Source organism: Cyprinus carpio, chromosome B4, assembly GCF_018340385.1.
Source record: "Cyprinus carpio isolate SPL01 chromosome B4, ASM1834038v1, whole genome shotgun sequence".
Taxonomy (NCBI): domain Eukaryota; kingdom Metazoa; phylum Chordata; class Actinopteri; order Cypriniformes; family Cyprinidae; genus Cyprinus; species Cyprinus carpio.
Genome location: NC_056600.1, coordinates 6,796,992 through 6,816,839, shown reverse-complemented (window position 1 = coordinate 6,816,839; position 19,848 = coordinate 6,796,992). Strand labels below are relative to the sequence as shown.

The 19,848-nt window shown below is 37.2% G+C and overlaps 2 protein-coding genes across 3 annotated transcripts in view; both read left to right on the top strand.

The window, feature by feature from the left end:
- LOC109055995 (signal peptide, CUB domain, EGF-like 1) overlaps positions 1 to 13,179 on the top strand; it is a 67,441-nt gene extending 54,262 nt beyond the window's left edge. For both annotated transcript variants that reach the window (XM_042721754.1, XM_042721755.1), the window contains 14 exons: positions 1,846 to 1,962; positions 2,049 to 2,171; positions 2,254 to 2,373; positions 4,189 to 4,299; positions 6,533 to 6,649; positions 7,117 to 7,275; positions 7,392 to 7,595; positions 7,701 to 7,862; positions 8,918 to 9,085; positions 9,175 to 9,336; positions 9,419 to 9,616; positions 9,700 to 9,852; positions 10,590 to 10,669; positions 10,757 to 13,179. In XM_042721754.1, the coding sequence (XP_042577688.1) occupies positions 1,846 to 1,962; positions 2,049 to 2,171; positions 2,254 to 2,373; positions 4,189 to 4,299; positions 6,533 to 6,649; positions 7,117 to 7,275; positions 7,392 to 7,595; positions 7,701 to 7,862; positions 8,918 to 9,085; positions 9,175 to 9,336; positions 9,419 to 9,616; positions 9,700 to 9,852; positions 10,590 to 10,669; positions 10,757 to 10,909 (2,027 nt within the window). In that variant the 3' untranslated portion in view covers positions 10,910 to 13,179. The remainder of the gene's footprint in view (positions 1 to 1,845; positions 1,963 to 2,048; positions 2,172 to 2,253; positions 2,374 to 4,188; positions 4,300 to 6,532; positions 6,650 to 7,116; positions 7,276 to 7,391; positions 7,596 to 7,700; positions 7,863 to 8,917; positions 9,086 to 9,174; positions 9,337 to 9,418; positions 9,617 to 9,699; positions 9,853 to 10,589; positions 10,670 to 10,756) is intronic.
- A 1,049-nt stretch (positions 13,180 to 14,228) lies between these two features.
- LOC109105877 (metallophosphoesterase domain-containing protein 1) overlaps positions 14,229 to 19,848 on the top strand; it is a 36,890-nt gene continuing 31,270 nt past the window's right edge. The window contains exons 1-3 of the mRNA XM_042721753.1: positions 14,229 to 14,385; positions 15,206 to 15,584; positions 16,543 to 16,724. Coding sequence (XP_042577687.1) covers positions 15,418 to 15,584; positions 16,543 to 16,724 — 349 coding nt within the window. The 5' untranslated portion in view covers positions 14,229 to 14,385; positions 15,206 to 15,417. The remainder of the gene's footprint in view (positions 14,386 to 15,205; positions 15,585 to 16,542; positions 16,725 to 19,848) is intronic.

The following is a 19,848-nucleotide window of genomic DNA, read 5'->3' as shown; positions in this document are numbered from 1 at the left end:
TATGGAACAAAAAAGGAGATATTTAGCAAAATGTTCAGACTGCTCTTATACAAACAACAATTATACTTAGTTATACAACTTCAAGCTCAAGTATCAATCAAAAGTATCAAAAAGTATCAGAATGGACATGAATGTTGTTTATTTTATTCTGTTAAACAAAAAAAAGGAGATGTTAGCAAAATGTTCAGGCTGCTCTTATACAAACAACAACTTACAGCTCCAAAAATAACAATAAACATATCAAACATGACTAAAAATTATGTATTTATGATTTATTTATTAATTTATGTAGCTTTTAATTTGCTAAACATCTTCCTTTCCACTGTAGCTCTCAAATTGCACTCATACTTGCACAACACTTCTCTGAATAGGGACTTAAATATCTGTACAACTTAAAGATTTCCAAAGATTTGGAAAATAGTGCAAGTACAGTTTTGTGGTACTTTTTTGGTGCTTTTTCCAAATTCAGAGCTGGACGCTCACCATTCACTGCCTGCTGTTTTTGTATGGAAAAGAGCAGCATTAACTTTCTGCAAAATATCTTCATTTTCATTTGAAGAATTAAAAGTGTGTTTTAAATCTACTGATGCCTATATTGGTCGACATGTGGATAGAGGAGCTATCTACACACACTGTCCCATCAGAAGCACCTCCTGGGCTGGCTGTGTTTGGTTGGGATGCTGGTAGGCGTTTTGTGTCGTATGAGGTGTGTGTGTTTAGTTGAGTTTACTGGAGGTGAATGGTGGCGGATTCCTGAAAGCATGTCGGAGCACGAGTAGGAGTACAAACAGAAATTATTTTATTAAGCTAAACCTAAAACCATCCTATTCCTGGCTATCAATGTGTGGGGTGTGTATGTGTTTTTATTGAGGGGTGTGATGGTGAAGTGCTATGTTTTGGCTATGCCAGCTCTGCTAAGATGATCTATCTGTCTTTCTTTTTGTCATTCTTATGTCTTTTTGTATTATCCCTTGCTTTATTTTTATAGCTACACTTTTAGTTTTTAATTATTTATTTGCTTTTCTATTCTCTTGGTGTCGGACTTTCTATCAGTCTTCTCAGACTGCTTTCAGGCCTCACTCATCTGTGGAAATAAATCAGAAATGAATTGGATACGTGCATTTGTGTTTGCCATGTAAGCGGACAGATTGGATATTCTCCTGTTAATGAGTCGTACGCCATTGGAAAAAAAGACAGTGATGTTTGACATCAACTCAGGTGGACGCTTGTTGCCAAGTCTAAGGTTTTCCTGCAAAATGTTCCTGTTCACTGTTACTGCAGGTTGTTTTTTGGTTTGTGGGTTAAAGTGATCTCCTCCCCCCGGAATGTGATTTTGAGGGAGGAGACCCCAGCCGGAGGAGAAAACTGTGGAAAAAAACAAACATGACTGGGCTTTTTTATTTTTTTATTTTATCAGCAGTTGGGCTGGTTTTGTTTCACAGACCTGGCAACCCTGTCAGTATGTCTACACTGGGTTGTTTCGGCAAGTGTATAGTATAAGTACAGATGTTAGATATAGGTCACTTTTAAAAGAAAATGTAAGCTGGTTGTCAAAAAAAAAAAAAAATCATATTTGCCAAATCATGATGTGCAATTTATGCATCCCAAAAAATACTTTTATTTGTAATTATAAATGGTTGTGATTGTGGCTTTGAATATAACCCCCCTATAAAAAAAAAGTCAAAAGAGTGGGCTGTTTTTTGTCTTTTAGGATACTGATGGTGAGTATCCAAGGATTCTGATGAAATCAGCATTTTTGGTGGTCATTTTTACTGCAAGCCAGGAAATTATTACACACATGTGATTTGCTTTAATGGTGTTGTGTTCTTTGTTTGTTCTCTGCAGATATTGACGAATGCTCCTTTGAGAGGACATGTGACCACATCTGCATCAACTACCCGGGAAGCTTTGAGTGTGTGTGTCACAAAGGTTACAGTCTGTATGGCCTCACACACTGCGGCGGTGAGTTCACAATCTCGAAAACAGCCAATGATTCTCACTCTTTTAAATATGAAAAATCACAATCTGATACGCAAACTGTGTGACAGATATTGACGAGTGCAGCATTAATAATGGCAGCTGTGAATACGGCTGCATTAACACACCGGGCAGTTACGAGTGTGTGTGTCCTCCTGGTAAAAAGCTCCATTGGAACAAGAAAGACTGTGTTGGTGAGTCCTCCCTTCATTCCTCGTCTCAAATATTCCATAATGTTTGCCGTTTCCATGGTAACACACCTCGCTTGTCCCTCAGAGACGGTAAAATGCCTCCCGAATGGAAAGCCAACACCTCGTGCTCAGCTTAGCTGCACCAAGACAGGTGGAGGGGAGGCGTGTTCGCTGTCCTGTCCATCAAACGCACTTTTCCTGGCAGGTCAGTACCTCACTTTTTGGGATTTCTGTGGAAGTTAGTTGAACAGCATGTGATTCTGCGTTGTTTTCAGATACATTTAGTGCAGTTTGATTTGTTAAACATGATGTCCTACAGCTGAAAGAAAATTATTTCTTTAGATTAAGCACTTCATATACGGTTATTGGCGCAAACAGTCTTTGCCCTCTGCTGCCCTCTAGTGGTTCAAACCTTATATCACATGTGCCATAGGGTCAATCTTTGTTTCAACCATGATGCATATTTAATGCACTAAACAAAGCAAATATTAATCATTAATAAAGGATGATGAAGTGTCTGATGGAATGAGCAAAAACTAGCCAGATATGAAGAACTGTATGTGAATTAAGCTTGCTACAACTTAAAAAGACATTGAACTGTCATAACTATAAATGTTAGATGAACAAACAAACCATAAAGGGCAAAATACACTCATGTGATTTTTGACTTTCTGTGAGAAAGAGAGACTAGAAAGGAATGTTGCGGCGATATTTCATAAGTACATCTATCATCTCTGTGGACTGATTTGGTAAAGGTATTAAAGTGTTAGATGCCCAAAACTTGTCTCTGACTGTCAAATTTTATGCAAGGACCATCAGTTTAGAGGAATGTGCATAAACATATTAACACCCAGAAGTAACTTTCAGACAAGTCCTGATTCATTAAACCGTTATTCATCTGTGCAGCTTTTACACAAGGGCTACAATCTAAAAAACTCTAGTTTGCACTACAAAACATGTATTCAAAATATATCTAATCATCCTTTAAGTAAATAAGTTTCAGAAAATGTTTTTTTCTTGTTAGTTTGAAGCACAAATTTACAAGAAAACAAAAAAAATATTTTTTTTTAATTCTAATTGTTTAACGAATTTCAACCTTTTCTAGCAGAAAAAAAATAATGTGCATTATAATAGCTAACTATAAAATCTGTTATGTCCTATAAAAATAAGTATTCAAAATATCCTAACAATCTTATAATAGTTTCAATGAATATTTCTTTTTCTTTTTTTCTTTTAACTATTCTAACAATCTTATAATAGTTTCAATGAATATTTCTTTTTCTTTTTTAAAAAAAGTTTTATAAGTTATGTGGTTGTTTTTCAAAAAGTGTAGTATGTTGTGAAGTTCATGTGAAAAATGTATTATAGTTTATAAAGTTTTTGTGTGCAGTGGATTTTTTTGTGAAAGTATAATAATTTATAATGATGCATAATTGTATGAAAACATTTTAATGTTAAAATCAACAATGCAGTACAAAGTAGTGTACATTATAAAAGCTAATATGCATTATAAAATTTATTATGCAATAAAAAAATTAATGTGCACTAATCTGAAGTGTGTCCTAATAGTATGTGCTAGAATAAATCTAATGAATAAAATCAAAATTTCATCTTTAAATAAGATCCATGTGAATCTGAGTATATGAGTATTTATCTTTGTGAGTGTGTGTGTTTATAACTTTTGGATTCTCTGTACGTGTGTGTTAATGGTCTATATTTGTGTTGGCATGAGGCTACAGATATTTCTGTTGGCTCTTTTAATCCTGTTCACCCGGGGTCTGTAGCCTCATGCCAACAGAAATATTCAGCCTGCCATTGGACGATTTGTGGCAAGGCCAAAGTCAGGCCAATGACTCTCTAGACAACTTCCCAATACTCTGTCATCCTGACAGCCAACCCTCTCCACACACACACACACACACACATACATCATACACACACACTACAAAACATTACTCAGGCGCACGCAGCACCTGGACCTGGAGCATCTGTTTAAAAGCTTTCTCTGTGTGTGATTTAGACTCTGAGAACAGTTACACACTGAGCTGCGGTGTACCTGTCCAGCCAGGTAAAGTTCCAGTGAAGAGAAACGTCACTACTTCCAGCAGCAGCTCCCTGCAAACCTGCACAGGTACATCTTACATCTGTCTACTTCCTCATTTGTTAAACTGTGGATTATCTGCTCAGCTCTGAGACAAAGGCTTCATTCTCTCTCATAAACACGCATGTACAGTACTACAGTCAAATATGCACTACAAACAGTAGTCTAGCATGCATTACACCCACCTTTTGTGGCCATTATGCGCCCTCGATCTGCACTTCTGCCGAGCTCCGCAGCAGACTTCTACCCGACAGTCAAAGTGGCATTAGGTAACCAAAGTGCGGACTCAGAGGAAGACCGTGAGGGTTTAGGGTGCCATTTGGGACAGGGCCATAAAGTATAGCATGCCCTGCAAGAAATAGTGCACATTCGATTCATAGAAACACTCATAAGACCGAACACTTATTATTACTATTTTACCATTTAATTTCTTCCAAATACTTTTTTCTATATCCTTTCCTTTTCTCTTCTCTTTCCTATTGTTTTCTTCTTCAGCTGCTTCATTTCCTTTACTTTTTCTGTTCTTCCTTTTCTGTTTCTTTCTGTTACATTACTTATCTTTTCTTTAAATCCTGTCTTCTCCATTTTCTTGTTTCCTTTCCAAAATGTTTCTGTTACTTGCTTTTCCTGTTTCTCCTGTTCTTTTTCCTGATTTCTTTTCCTTTTTCCCCATTTCCTTTTTTTCTTTTTCTTCCCTTTTCTTTCATTTTTCTTTTGATCCTTTTCTCTTTTGCTTTTTCTGTTTCTTTCCAGTCACCTCCTTTATCTTCTCTTTCCTTTTTCCTCTTCACTAGTTTCTTGTTTCCCTTTCCTGTTTCTTTTCCTTGCTTTCCCTTCATCTTTTCCTTTTTCACTTTCCTTTCCCATCTTCTCTACTTTTTCCTGTTTCTTTTCCTTTTCTTTATCTCTTACCCCATTTCCTTTATCTCTTCTTTTTCCCTGTTTCCTTTCATTTCCAGTTCCTTTATTTTTCTTTATTCCTTTCATTTCCAGTTTTCTTCTCCATTTCCTTTAATTTTCCTTTTCCCTTTTCCTTTCCTTTTCCTTTTCCTTTTCCTTTTCCTTTGCTTTCCTTTTCCTTTTCCTTTCCTTTCCTTTCCTTTCCTTTCCTTTCCTTTCCTTCCCTTCCCTTCCCTTCCCTTCCCTTCCCTTCCCTTCCCTTCCCTTATTTTTTCTAAGAGGCTCAAGTGTTTCTCTTTTCTTCATCTCTTCTTCATCTTATCTCCTCTCTTTTTTCTTGTTTCCTTTTCTATTCCATTCCATTCCATGCACAGTGATTCTAATGTCCCTTACATCTCAGCCTCTCGGTTCACTCAGTACAATGGCACTGCAGACATTCACATGCCTTTGCCTTGTCCCAGAATACCTATCTGTCTTTTGTGGCCCCTCCAGCAGAGATCAGACAGGACAACTGTAAACAAGTCATGTGGCAAGACCTGTTCCACTCCATTACATTGCATCACAGACATTGCATCACTAAAAAAAGGGCTCAAACGCAGATCTGCGAGGAGAATTAGGACAGGTCCTATCATTCAACCCTGCTGAGGTCACAAGCACGCTACTATTATCCCCAGTACTCTCTCTTTCTCAGCTCTCAGAATTCGACATTCCCCGTGTGGTTCGTTGTGTAGATTTTGGACAGCAAAGCAAGGCACAGACAGACAGACAGACTGCTTAGAAATACTCTCGCATACACACACACACACGCGCGCTCCGTTTCTTGTTTTGGACGGCATACATAGGAATGCTGTGAACCTGAGAAAATGACTCTGTGCTGGCTGCACGTCTACATGCTGACAGATTTGAAATACACAGACGAGATTCTACCACAGCGGCTCCTGAGGGCCTCTACACACGGGGCCCGGGGAGAACGAGTAAACAGACGGTTCACACTCGATTCACACATTCTAGAACAAAAAAAACATTGCTTAAAGGTTCACTACCAAACTCCTACCGCCACGTCCAAAACCGCCACACGCTCGATATGGTTCTAGAAGACCAGCTGAAGTCCTCAACTGCAGTGTGTTCTCTGTTCAACTCCTGACCCTTCGTCTCCCTTCGTTCTCTCACTGACTTTGAACTTGTTGTGTTAAACTAGATACTCACATTTTTAATACTTTGGAATGGGCCGCTCAGCCCACAGGACAGATTTAGTGTGTTTGAATGTTGGATTTCTAAAAGGCCTCATATTTTGTTGTTTTCCATGATTATTATCCAAACCATGCAAGTGAAAGTGAGACTTTGCCAATTTCCTGTCCATCAGAGATGCTGGCCCAGCCTGTGAAGCAGAAAGCACGCTTTAAGATCAAAGACGCAAAGTGCCACCTGAGACCCCGCAATAAGGAGAAACACAGGGATATGGGAAAGCAGGGCCTGCAGGGTGAGAAATAACATGCCAAAAACTGCACATTTAAAAATTGTTTTCATAAAATGATAAATACTGATAGCCTTCTCTCTATTCTCCTTTGTCCCGTTTCCTTTACATTTTCTTCTCCGTTTTCCTTTTTATCGTTCCCTTTTTCTTTTCATGTTCCCATTACCTATTATATTCTCCTTTTCACCTTTTCCCTTTCACTTCTTTTTGCTTCTCATTTCCATTTCCTCTTCCTGTTTACTATCCATTTTTTCTTCTTAATTTCATATTTCTTTTTCTTGTTTGATTTTTCTCTTCACCCTTTTCCCTTCTCTTCTTTTTTCATTCCCCTTTCTCTTTTTTCTTTCTCCTTTTTTTCTCTCACCTTTTTACCCATTTCTATCTTTTGTCTCCTATTTTTTTCCTGTCTCATATCCTCTCTTTTTTGCTTTTCCTTTTCTTGGTTCCTTTTATCTTTCCTTTTCTTTCGGCAGCTGGTCAGTTCCCCTGCACAGATGACTGTCAGGTGACATTTGTGAATCTGAAGTGTGACTCGTCCAAAAAGCGCCGTCGTGGCCGCAAGTCTCCATCCAAGGAAGTCTCCCACATCACAGCGGAGTTTGAGATGGAAATGAAAGAAGAGGAAGCCTCGGGTAACATTGCCTTCATGCGTGTACAGTAGATCTCTCTGTGTTCACAATTTCTGAGTGGTGCCATCTGTAACTTTAGAATGTAAATGTAACTGTTTTCATCTTTATGTATGTGTCAGAATCATGTAATGTGGACTGTGTGCGTGAGAAGACCAAACAGAGGCTGCAGAATGCCATGCGCACACTAAGGAAGTCCATCAGTAAGCAGCAGTTCTACATTCAGTTCTCCGGCACGGCGTACGAGGTGGCCCAGCGTGCCGTGCGGCAGTCAGAGGGAGATGAGACATGCAGTATAGGACAAGTCCTCACCGACGGGAAGTGTGGTGAGAATTCCGGGAAATGCTGTTGTTTTCTGATCTGGTGTACTGAAGACAGTTTGATAAGTCTGTGTGTCTGTGTGCGCTTCTGTGTGTTCATGTATCTCTCAGTTAGCTGCGGTGTAGGAACATTCTACAGCGGAGAACAGGAACAGTGCGTGATATGTCCACCAGGAACCTATCAGGACAGAGAGGGCCAGCTGTCCTGCGAGCCCTGCCCCAGCACCGAGGGACAGGGCATCGCAGGGGCCAAGAACGTCTCAGAGTGCGGAGGTGTGTGTGGATACATGTTATCAAACAATCAATCAATGAATAGCTTTGTGATGGTAATGAAACACCTATTGATTATTAGAAATGTTTCATGCGAGACATCCCCCTTTTTAAAATGAATCAATACATTTTTAAATTCGGGGTCAATATATATAGCCTGAATTGAAATCCCAGAATTGCTCATTATCTTGCAAATGTGAGATTTCTAATGAAGGACTGAGGAAAGTCTGGATCAATTGGTAGGTAGAAGCTCAATTTGACCATTTGAGCTGCTCAAGCACAACCACAACCCACTTCTAATCCATTTTTAGTTGATTCTCATACATACCGCAATGCACATAATGCTCATAATTGACTATTGATTGAGATTTCTTTGCTTTTAGCTCCCCCTTGTGGAATTAAAATTCCATGATGCTTAACTGATGAACATCATAAACTACTTTTCCGTTTATCTACTTGTTTAGCTAAATATCCAGGCTGTGCATTTCTATACAGTGGTAGTGAATAGGAATAGAGTCTGTGTAGCTGTCAAAAGAGACCAAAAGAGCACCTTAAAAGTAGTCTAGACAGTTTGATCATTTTTTTTAATTACCAGACTGAAATTTATGTTGTTTTCCTATTTGGATGAACTGTCTCCTATTCAGCATGGGGGCATCAAAGAATCCTGAAAAAAAAAGTATGACAGTTTTCACAAAATAATTAAGCAGCACAACAGTTTTCAACATTGATGACAATGAGAAAATGGTTTTTGAGCAGCAAATCAGCATATTAGAATGATTTCTGAAGAATCGTGTGACAGACTGGAGTAATGATGCCGAAAATTCAGCTTTGCATCACAGGAATAAATTGCATTTTAAAATTGAAAACACTATTTTCATTTGTAACGCTGTTTCACAATATTGCTATTTTTACTGTTTTATTTTTTATAAATGCAGCCTTAAGAGACTTCTTTCAAAAACATTTTTTAAAAACCCCTATTAACTTTTCAGTGGGGGTGTAAGTTCTGTTTTTATTTATTAAATGTTTAAAATGTTGCTTAATTCTTTCTCTGGTTGTAGGTCAGTGTCCTGCCGGTCAGTTCTCTGTTGATGGTTTCCGTCCATGTCAGCCTTGCCCTCTGGGAACCTTCCAGCCTGAGCCGGGCCGTGTGTTGTGTTTCCCTTGTGGAGGAGGACTCATGACTAAACACACGGGCAGCACGTCCTTTAGAGACTGTGAAGCCAAAGGTATGCTGGGAAACACAGTGACTCCTGGTTAACACTTAAGCATGCTTATTTCTTATATATTTTGCATTCTCTCATCCCCATATTTCCAGTTCACTGTGCTCTTGGGCATTATTATAATGCCACCACGCACCGGTGCATCCGGTGTCCGGCTGGTACCTACCAGTCTGAGTCAGGGCAGAACTACTGCATCACCTGCCCTGGAAACACCACTACAGATTTTGACGGCGCTAACAATGTGTCTCACTGTAAAAGTAAGTCAGGTACTTGCAAATCCACTCCCAGGTGACATAATAAGCAGTGAATTCAAGGATCTGTTTGTTTTATCCCTTACAGATCAGCTATGTGGGGGTGAGCTGGGAGATTTAATGGGCTACATCGAATCTCCCAACTATCCTGGTGACTATCCATCTAATGTGAACTGTGTCTGGACCATTAACCCTCCGAACAAGAGGCGCATCCTTATTGTTGTACCAGAAATCTTCCTCCCTATTGAGGATGAGTGCGGGGATGTTCTTGTCATGAGGAAGAGTGGTATGGTATACCTATCGTTTTGGATGCTGGTTAATTATTGCAGCAAGAATTCATGTTATTGAGCTCCTCCCCTCTCTTTTTAGCCCAGCCCACTTCCATTACAACTTATGAGACATGCCAAACTTATGAGCGACCAATTGCCTTCACCTCCCGCTCACGCAAGCTGTGGATCCAGTTCAAATCTAATGAGGGAAACAGTGGAAAGGGATTTCAGGTTCCGTATGTCACTTACGATGGTAAGATTAAGTCCGAACACAACAATATATCCATTTAAGCACCCACATTCACACACAGTAAGGTTACATTAGAAGTGAATGGTACAGTAGATTTAGTCAGTGTTTATAATTAATACACAATTCAAAAGTTTGAGGTCAGATTTAAAAAATAAATGCATTAAATTGTTCAAAAGTGACATTTAAGACATTTATAATGTTACAAAAGATTTCTATTTCAAATAAATGCTTATTTTATTTTATTTTATTTTATTTCTCGCCTGGATTCCTGGGGGAAAAAATGTATCACAGTGTCCACAAAAATATTGAGCAGCATAACTCTTCACAACATGATGATCAGAAATGTTTATTGAGCAGCAAATCAGCATATTAGTATGATTTCTGAGGGATCATGTGGCACTGAAAATTCAGCTTTACCATCACAGGAATAAATTACATAAAAATAATTTTTAAATAAATAAATGTTTCATTATTTTAAAATATATTAAAATAGAAAATAGTTATTTTAAATTGTAATAATATTTCACACTATTACTGTTTTTACTGTATTTTTTTTTTTTATTTAATTAATGCATTTTTTTTTTTCATTCATAAATATTGCCAAAATTGGTATATGGAACAAAATGGGCTTTGAAAATCAGTAGAGACTGTACAAAAAAAAAAAAAAAAAAAAAACTGAATAATAAATACTACATATATCAGTTTTTGTTGATGAAAGCAATGTGTGTTTGCCATTACAGAAGACTACCAGCAACTTATAGAGGACATTGTTCGAGATGGTCGACTTTACGCTTCAGAAAACCACCAGGAGATATTAAAAGTGAGTGTATGTTTTCACTACAGCAAGCAACTGTAGACAAACTGAACTTTATCTACCACTTTTAATTCTCTGTTTTTGTGTTTTCAGGATAAAAAGCTGATTAAAGCTCTGTTTGATGTGCTGGCTCACCCTCACAACTACTTTAAATACACCGTGCAGGAATCAAAGGAGATGTTCCCACGTTCCTTTATCAAACTGCTACGCTCCAAAGTCTCCAGGTTTCTACGGCCGTATAAATAGAAACCCGAACATTTCTTCCACAACCCCGGCTCTATCCCCATCTCTCTTCCTGTCTTTTCTCCACTAGCTCCCAGAAGGCCTCACTACTGCAAGAAGATAAAGACGTTTGGCCTTCTTCCTGTCTGAGATTTGTCCATTTGTCCCTTTTTGTCTTTGTTTGTTTTTTGTTTGCTAATATTTATGTGCTTGATTTTGCAAAAGCCCTCTTTGGATGTTTGATATCTATAGTATATATTTGTATATGTGTGTATGTATATATATATGTGTGTGTGTGTGTGAGTGTGTGCAAACAAAAAAATTATGTGCAAGCTTATGGCGTATTAGAACACATACAGACACACACAGATATATATTCTTGTTTTGAAAAGGTTATTTTCATGCCCCTATTGTGCACAAGGGGTTTTAATATCCTAGTGCACTTAAAGTTTTCTTTTCAAACTGTATGAGAAAGGATTCGCTTTCCACTCTGACCACAACATGAAAGACAAAGCCAGATAAATGAAAGAAAAAGTAAAAAAAAAAACAAGATAAAAGACAAAGACTACCTGTCGGTACGAGAGTTTCGTGTACGTTGTTTAAATAGTATTTGGAGCTTCAATTGCACTTGAATTTTATATTGTAGAGAATAAGGAATCTTAAGTGTTTCTTAATGTTTTTGTTGTATAGAGATGTTTTACTTTGGTTGTAGAAACATGAAATGTCCAAACTTCCCATATACAGGATGCAGAAAGATCTATCTCTCTCCTGAAAACAGAAACAGATTTCATAATAATCATCTCAAGATAAGGTTTTTTGCCGTTTAATATAAAAAAAGTGTTGAAGTACCATAATGTTTCATTGGGTCTGTACCTAGCCTGACAAGTATAAGATTGTTTCTATCATGTGTTTTAATTTCACATGATGCAATGAGTTTGTCATAACCTGGCTGTTATTGTGCATGGGACATTTGGAGGAATTGTAAATATGGATTTTTGTTTGAGCTGGTTGTGTCATAAACTCATGGAAATGGGAGAGTTTTGATTCAGAACAACAAAGAATTCCATTTGGATTTAGAGTCTTATAGTCTATTACATAGTTATAACACATCTATTGCATAGTAATAACATATCACCTTTGTGCTGTGCACAAAGACACATATTTTGCTCTTCTTGTTGAACTGTGGATGAAAATCAGAGGCTGTTTGTTGAACAGATGACATACCCGAAGTATGTGAATGTTGGCTGGCTGAAAAAAATCCAGAGATCAGATAATTTCACCTCATAAATCAGCAGAATGCTAAAGCAAACAAACAAAAAATGATAGTGTGAGTGTCTCTCTGTGTAGTTCTGGAACAGTTTTATTCAATATCATTTGCCATTTTGTGAAAACTGACATAGTGATCTTTGGTGTATGGACTGTAGAGGAGTGAGAGAAAAGGCAGAAAAATAAAAACCAAACCACAAACATCTAAATGTGCCATAAAGTCACAGAAATACAGATAATATTAACTCATTTTACAGTATTCTGCTTTGTTTTGCATATATTCCAGTTTGAGAGGGAGGGACGGAGTGATCATTCTAAAGCTGCTTTGTTATATGAGCACTTATTCATGCTTGTATTTCTAATATCCACATATGGACAGGGAAACACAATCTCTCTTGCATCCAGCATAAATACACATACCTTCATGCATGCATACACAAATGCATTACCTAATCCGTATTATTATGCTATCACAGTAATTTATGATTTGTGAGATAACCGCAGGTTGTCTTTGATTTTTTATTTTTTTTTTGTTTGGTGTTAATCACGTTATAGTCTCATTTGATTACTAAAACAAAGGCATGTGACTATTTGAGGAACTGTTGGCGTTAGAAAAGAAGACGACGAATGTTTGACATGTAAAATCAACTAATACACACACCTCCATGGCTACACACACACAGATATAAGTACTTAGCCCCTCAGATGGAGAGAGTGACTCAAGACTGCTGCTGGCGTGATTTGTAAGCTTTATGAATATAGATGTGTAAATGATGTACAAATGTTAGTGTTTTTTTAAGTTAATATTTACAGTAGAAGGAAACAGTATACTGGGGAAGGTGACAGTCTAACATGTACAGGACTGTTCTGAAAGGCTGTGTTTGATAGTATGCGTCCCATCATGATAAATGACCGCATTACAGAAGAATGAACAGTTCTGCAGTGTGAAATCAACCCCAGAGGATGTGTAGAAGAGAATGGGAACTATTGTTAAGACCTCACTTTATTAATAAATCATTCAAATCGTATGCTGTGTGTGTTGTGCTGACCTTTCATTTGAAACATGTGTTGATCACATACTAATTATTAGTATATTAGGTAAAATTAATTAAGTGGAAGTTAAGAAAAGTAGGAAAAATTACCATAATGTCAATTAACGGCACTGTGAATGATTTGTAGCCCTCTTTTGTTAATATATCCTAAAATATAATGCAGATGTATCTCCACAAAGGGGCAGTCTACATCAAGATTTCGCAAGCAATTTCGAATTAATTCTAACAGATTGTTTTTGCTTGTTTTTTCAGAATATCTGAACTCACTTGTAAAGTAAAAAAGGTTGATATTTGTATTTTTTAAACTACCAGACAAGATTGACTAATATCCGATTAATACACCTTTATCTATGATTAAGTTTTAAAAAGCTATTGCTACTTACATGCAAGTCAAGGTCAGACAAAAATACCAAATTTGGTTAGACAGCACATTTCAGTTATAGATATAGATATATTAAATATTAACCCATCCTCTCCGACTGAAACAACTGACTTGATTTGAGAATTAACACATCCTACTACGGGAAAGGATTGTCTCATGAATATTAATTACGTACGTGACGTTGCCACAGTAGACGCCTAGCTAATTGGTTGAATGGGAGACGTTGGTTTTGATTCCGCTGAGGGAAAAAATTCAGTTTGAGCGCGCTTTACTTAGCGTTTAAGGTGTATACAACGATATAAAACGTCCAAAAGTACAATTAATGGTGTAAAAAAACTATCAAATAACACAATAACATAGATTTTGTGAAATTAATATAGAGTTTTATCGAGTGGCGCAAATGATTTAGATTCTTACTTTGTGAATACAGTAAGTTACAGTTACATCAACGACAAAACCGGTTCTATAAGCAACAGCGAGAGGATTTTTTTATTATATTTTATTTTTTTATGATTATTAATGAGGTTACATGACTGAAAGCTCTTGGCCGTAGTAGGATTCGCAAGAGGAGGAGAGAAAGATCCAGAGCAGCGGAGGGGGAGTGTCTCGGACCGACCGCGAGAAACACACACACACACACACACACACACACACACACACACACCGGGGCACCACGCGACTTCAGTTCAAACAAACCAGCGCGATCCTCTGCAGACAGGAGCTCCTCCCGGTTATTTACGAGGTGTCTTTCCCTGAACGTCTCCGAAAACGTTTGGCGTCGGACTCTTGAGTTTGAATAGGTAAGTATATTTCTGGTATGTAAATCAGCACCGCATGTATTTTGAATATGCATGAATATGTATAAGAGTGCGCAGACAGTTACTGTCAGTATACAATAGTATGTTGATACCATTGATGTCCTTCATAGTTCATTTAAGTAAAATGCAAAATACTATACAATGTAAACCATCAGTCCCATGGTTTATATCTTTAAACATCTGATTCCTTTAATTTACCATGGTATCGCCACTTTACTGTTTTTTTTTTTTTTTTTTTTGTAAGAGTAATGTATGATATTTTTGTTTAGTTTGCACTTGAACATCTACTGCTGCTATTATTCAAAGCTTCTGTCCCACATAGTTTTACTTAGTTTGCTTAGTCATCATCCATCTTTTATGTAGAATAAGAAAGTAAGATAGAAAAAAATCATATCACAAATTTTTTTAGGTCTTTCTAAATGGTTCGAGCACTCGTGTATTTCTCAAGGAATGGAGTAGAAAGCTTTCAGCTTCTTTCCTTCTTGTTATTTCAGTTCAAAATAACATTTTAGCTCCCCTTTCTTTCAGAGGGCTTTTGTGTCCTCTTTCTTTCCAAACAATTGTCTCTATTGCGTCGCATTTTTTTTCTTTCTGTCGTCTTGAAAGTGCAGGGAACTCTATTGTTAGACATAGAAATCGTGACAGAATGGTTACCATGGCTTTGTGTAAGATCTCGGCACTAACGCACAGGAGAGTGGGACATACCGCCGTCAACCGCACGTCTGATTGTGGGTTTTGATAATATGCCGCTGTCACCGCTCACATCTCCCTTTATCTTGTATCTCGTACCTTTTTTCCTCAGGTGTATTGTGGTGTGTTGTGAATGAGGGGAAGCATGCAGGCTCACTATCCCAGAATCGGAGCTGTACGGTGGGCCAACCACTGAATACGGTCCTGGACCGTCCCAAAAACTTACACAAGACCGTCTCACCCCAGTGGAGGCCCTTTAAACAAGCACTGCCGGACAAGTGCGCGTGTGTGAGAGAGAAAGCGATAGTGTGTGTGTGTGTTGCCATGGCTTTCACACTTTCCGAAATCATGGCAGCCCGACGACAGCAGCAACAGTCTCAGAGAAGCGGAAGAGGAGTGGTAGAGGTGGACGAATACAGCTCCAACCCGACTCAAGCCTTCACCTTCTACAACATCAACCAGGGTCGCTTCCAGCCGCCCCACGTCCATATGTAAGAAAACCATGCATGCACAATTTGTATGGGTTGTATATGGTTGACTAGCTGTCCAAAAACTTCTTCTCTTGTGCATTTTATTTTTTTTTTCAATTTTGATTTTTAGCAGCAGCAGCAGCACTTTAATTTGCATTCGACAGCATGCTTTGCTTTAGCGGACAGTTTGCATGTTAAAATTCTCTCAGGGGATGTTCATCACCTTTAAAACACTGTTGCTACAGCCATGAACCATGGTTATTGCATCAAAATTTAAGCTGTTTTTTAAGCATCTTACGCCATGAGCTTTGCGTTTTTAAAATACTAAAAACTCCCTTTGAAACTGCCCAATTGGGTTCAGGTGAGCTAAAGATTTTTAATGATTCAGGGCTTCTTTAAAAGAGATTCTTTTGACTAATGTTCTAGCATAATTATGACACTATTGTCTTTAGAGCTGCTTTACAACATGATTTGAATTAGTCTCATATTTGAAGAAATTTTAATCAGTTTCATTTTCAACTGTATTGTATAAACAGAGTGCTGTATAAATAAAAGTGCCCTGACTTGACCAAGCGTTCAAGGAACTAACTAACTAATCGCTTTTGAAAATATGTGATTTTTTACATGCTGTTTTCCATGATTGGGTTTTTTCCCCAGTTAGGCCATGTTTCATTGTTTCTCTTATTTATTTATTTATTTTTATTCATACCAATTTACAAAGCAAAACAGGTCACAACTATATATTTGCAAATGTGTATGTGCGTATTAATGTCTGTGAGTTTGTACCTGTGCGTGTGTCGTCGGTAGAGTCTGTGTGGTCGACCCAGTAGGAGATGCTCTAAAGTGGGCCATCCTTATTCAAAACTCTGCCATGTCCCTCAGAGACCTGTTTCTGCAAATACAACTGTGAAGCCGTGAGAGAACGATATATAACCTTATGTATTCCCACACCTCTTTCTCTCCCTCTGTCTCTCCACAGGGTAGATCCGTTACCCCACGACTCCCCCAAGCCCCCGGGCTACACGCGGTTTGTCTGTATCTCTGACACGCACTCACGCACTGACACTATTCAGATGCCGTACGGTGACGTCTTACTGCACGCTGGAGACTTCACAGAGCTCGGCCTGCCCAGTGAAGTCAAGAAGTTTAACGACTGGCTCGGTGAGAATTGTTTTTTTCTCGTCCTTAAGAAGCTTTTGTCAGCAACTTAAATTAAGATCAGATCAAAAATTTTACAAAATACATTTATGGGATCATTGCATCTCTAAAAGTGCCATAGGGCTAAATCTGCATACTTTTTAAAGCATTTTCTGCACTGACTTTTTGGATTTGAATATGATAAAACATATTAAACAGAGCGGAGAGAGCTGCATTCTTATTCATAGCAAACAAGCATAATCATATTCGCCAAGGTATTCAATAAATGAACATGCAAGATATGTGGGATGTGTGTAGATCTGTGAATGTTGCATGTTCAAAATCTGCAGAAGCCTAGATTTTGGAAATAATGAATTATGTACTATGAAAACACACAGTACCAGTCCAAAAAGACTATTTATTGTAGCTGAGATGCAAAACAGCTCATTCTGAACCTTCAAAGCTTTTTGATGTCAACCACAGTAGATATATTTACGTCAATAATATATAAACCTAAACCTCATAAATAAATTGTTATTGTTAATTTTATTATTTAATATCTTGATAGGCAATAAAACACAGAGATCTTTTATCAGAAATGATATTGAAGTAACAGCCTTTGATAAAAGTCTTTTTATCACAAGGAGAATATGGAGGTTTAAGATGTTTATCTTATAGACCATCAGAGGCATGTAGAGGTCATTATCATGATCCTCTTTTTTATTTATAACTGCTGTGTACACATGTGCATGTGCAACACGATGAGGATGGCTCAGTAATAAAGAGGATCAGAAGGATGACTGGTGTTTCAGGAGAGGGAATAGAAAGCAGGAGATCTGGAAGGATGGATGGATGGATGGAGGTTAGTCAGCGGGGTGCAGGAGACAGCAGTCAGATTAAGACTCCTGCTCGTGTGTCTCATCTTCTTTCGCTATTGATTCTCCGCTGTCCTGCCTCTCTCTTTCTTTCTGGCACGCCGTCCCTGTGCCAAAAAGGAAGTTCCCGCTTTTGTTCTCGCGTTTGTCTCTGTATAAATATTTATAACGTGGTTCTTTTTCTCATCTCTGTATCTTTGCTCCTGTGTATCTGAGAGAACTCGTAGCGCACATGCTTCCTTTCTTTATCCAGCAACAATCCTCAAGAGATATGATTTACTTTTTACCTCACAATACTTTAAAGTGTGTGCAAATACACACTCACGTCTCACACGGACCTCCTTATATGGTGATGCTCTTAACTCTAACCTAGTCTCATGGACTTTTTCCTTGTCAGTTATATATTTTTTTCCTTTTTGCTTCCACGCTGGAGTGCTTTTGCAAAATCTGTTTCCTCTCTTTTTGTCTGGGCTCTTCGAGACTTCTTGAAATTGTCAGCTTTAATATTTTAGCCAGTTGGGGTACTTTAATAATAGAGCATCACCTTAGACCTCAAAGTAGGCATGGTGAATACAACGTGCAATAAAGCAACTCAGAGAAGGTCTGGAAGCGCATGAATTTTTGTATTTTAGTGGATAACATGGATCCAAACTCTAGTTGTAGGGTAAAACAGAGATTTGCGTAATAGCTTAGTAAACTGGTGTTATGTGTCATAGTTGTTACTATATTGCGCGTTTTAGCACAGCTGGAATGCTTTAATAAAATGGCGCTCACAGTGTGAGACACTGGAAATAAACAGTAAGATGTGTCACAGCAATCAAAGATGTCTATCTTGTGTGTGTTTACCTACACAAAAACATTGCAGAATAGATTGCTGTGGACTGTACACTAAAAAACTTATAATCAGTGATATGGAAATAAATAATTTATTGTCTTCTAAAGCCACTTTTTGTAATGTCTATGTAATAATGTACTAATCTGCCAAAATAATGTGGTTTCTTTATCATCAATTATATAGGCTTTCCTAAATAAAAATTAATATATGATATATTCGATTTATTAATTTACATACAGTACGCTACTGCGCATGATTATATTGTCGTAGCAGCCTTTTGCCCACAGTTATTGGTCATTTAGTACCTTTTTACATAATGTACTTTAAAAAAAATATTCTTTATAAAAAGAGAGTTTTTGTCTTTTGACAAGATGACGAAAATGATAATTTTCACTCATGTGAGAAATGATTACAGCGTTGTGTTATTTGCCGGTTTGTCTGCCCAACCAGTTAATTTCAACTAGACCTAAGAAACCGTTAGGAAGTACAGAAGTTCATGAATTAATATAATATACGAATGCTAATATACGAATGTGTAGCAGAAGTGTGAAAGCACAGTTTTTAAGCAAATCTGTATCTTCCCAAATCTCTGTTTGTGTTTATTGGCTTTGAATCATTTGTATTTTCCTGCTGAACAACTGTACTAGCACAAGAAACCGTGCTTGTCTTCCTCTTGTATCCTTCGGGCTTACACCGACCGGAGAACATGCTTCAGGATCGTTTCTTGGATCTTTCAAGAACTGCGTAAAAAGGAAAGATCTGACATGAATTCCCTGTAATCACAAGTGATACTACAACCTTTCTGGAGATCATAGACATGCACTGAAAAAAATGTTTCATTCATCCAATTAAAAAAAATAGGGTAATGATTCACATCTATATTTTATAACTTGAGCCAATTAAAAATAAATAACTTGGCCTAAACAATATTTTCTATGTCTACGAAAAACTCTTTTATAAAACTTGGCAAAAAGTATAATTTTCTTGTTGAAGAAATTCAATTAATTTAAATTCTATTTTTGATCCAAACAAAAAAATATATAGATTTAATCTAAACAAAAATTCTCATTAAAGAAATTTATTTTTATAGTTTTCATAAACATAGAAAATATTGTTAAGGGCAAGTTATTTATTTTTCTTTGGCTCAAGTTAAAAAATATAGATGTGAAATCATTACCCTAATTTTTTTTAATCGGATGAATGAAATTTTTTTTCAATGTAATTTACAAGTTAAATCTCTATCAGTTGTTTTATTTTTCCAATTTGATAAACTAGAAAATTAAGAAAAAAAGCAAACAAATAAAGGAACATTCATGCAATTTTCTGTTTATTTTAATTCAATTCCAAATGTTAATTTAAAAACACAACAAAACATGAATTTTTGTCTGAAAACATTTCCCCATAAAACATGTAAAAACTAGTTTAACAAACTAAATAA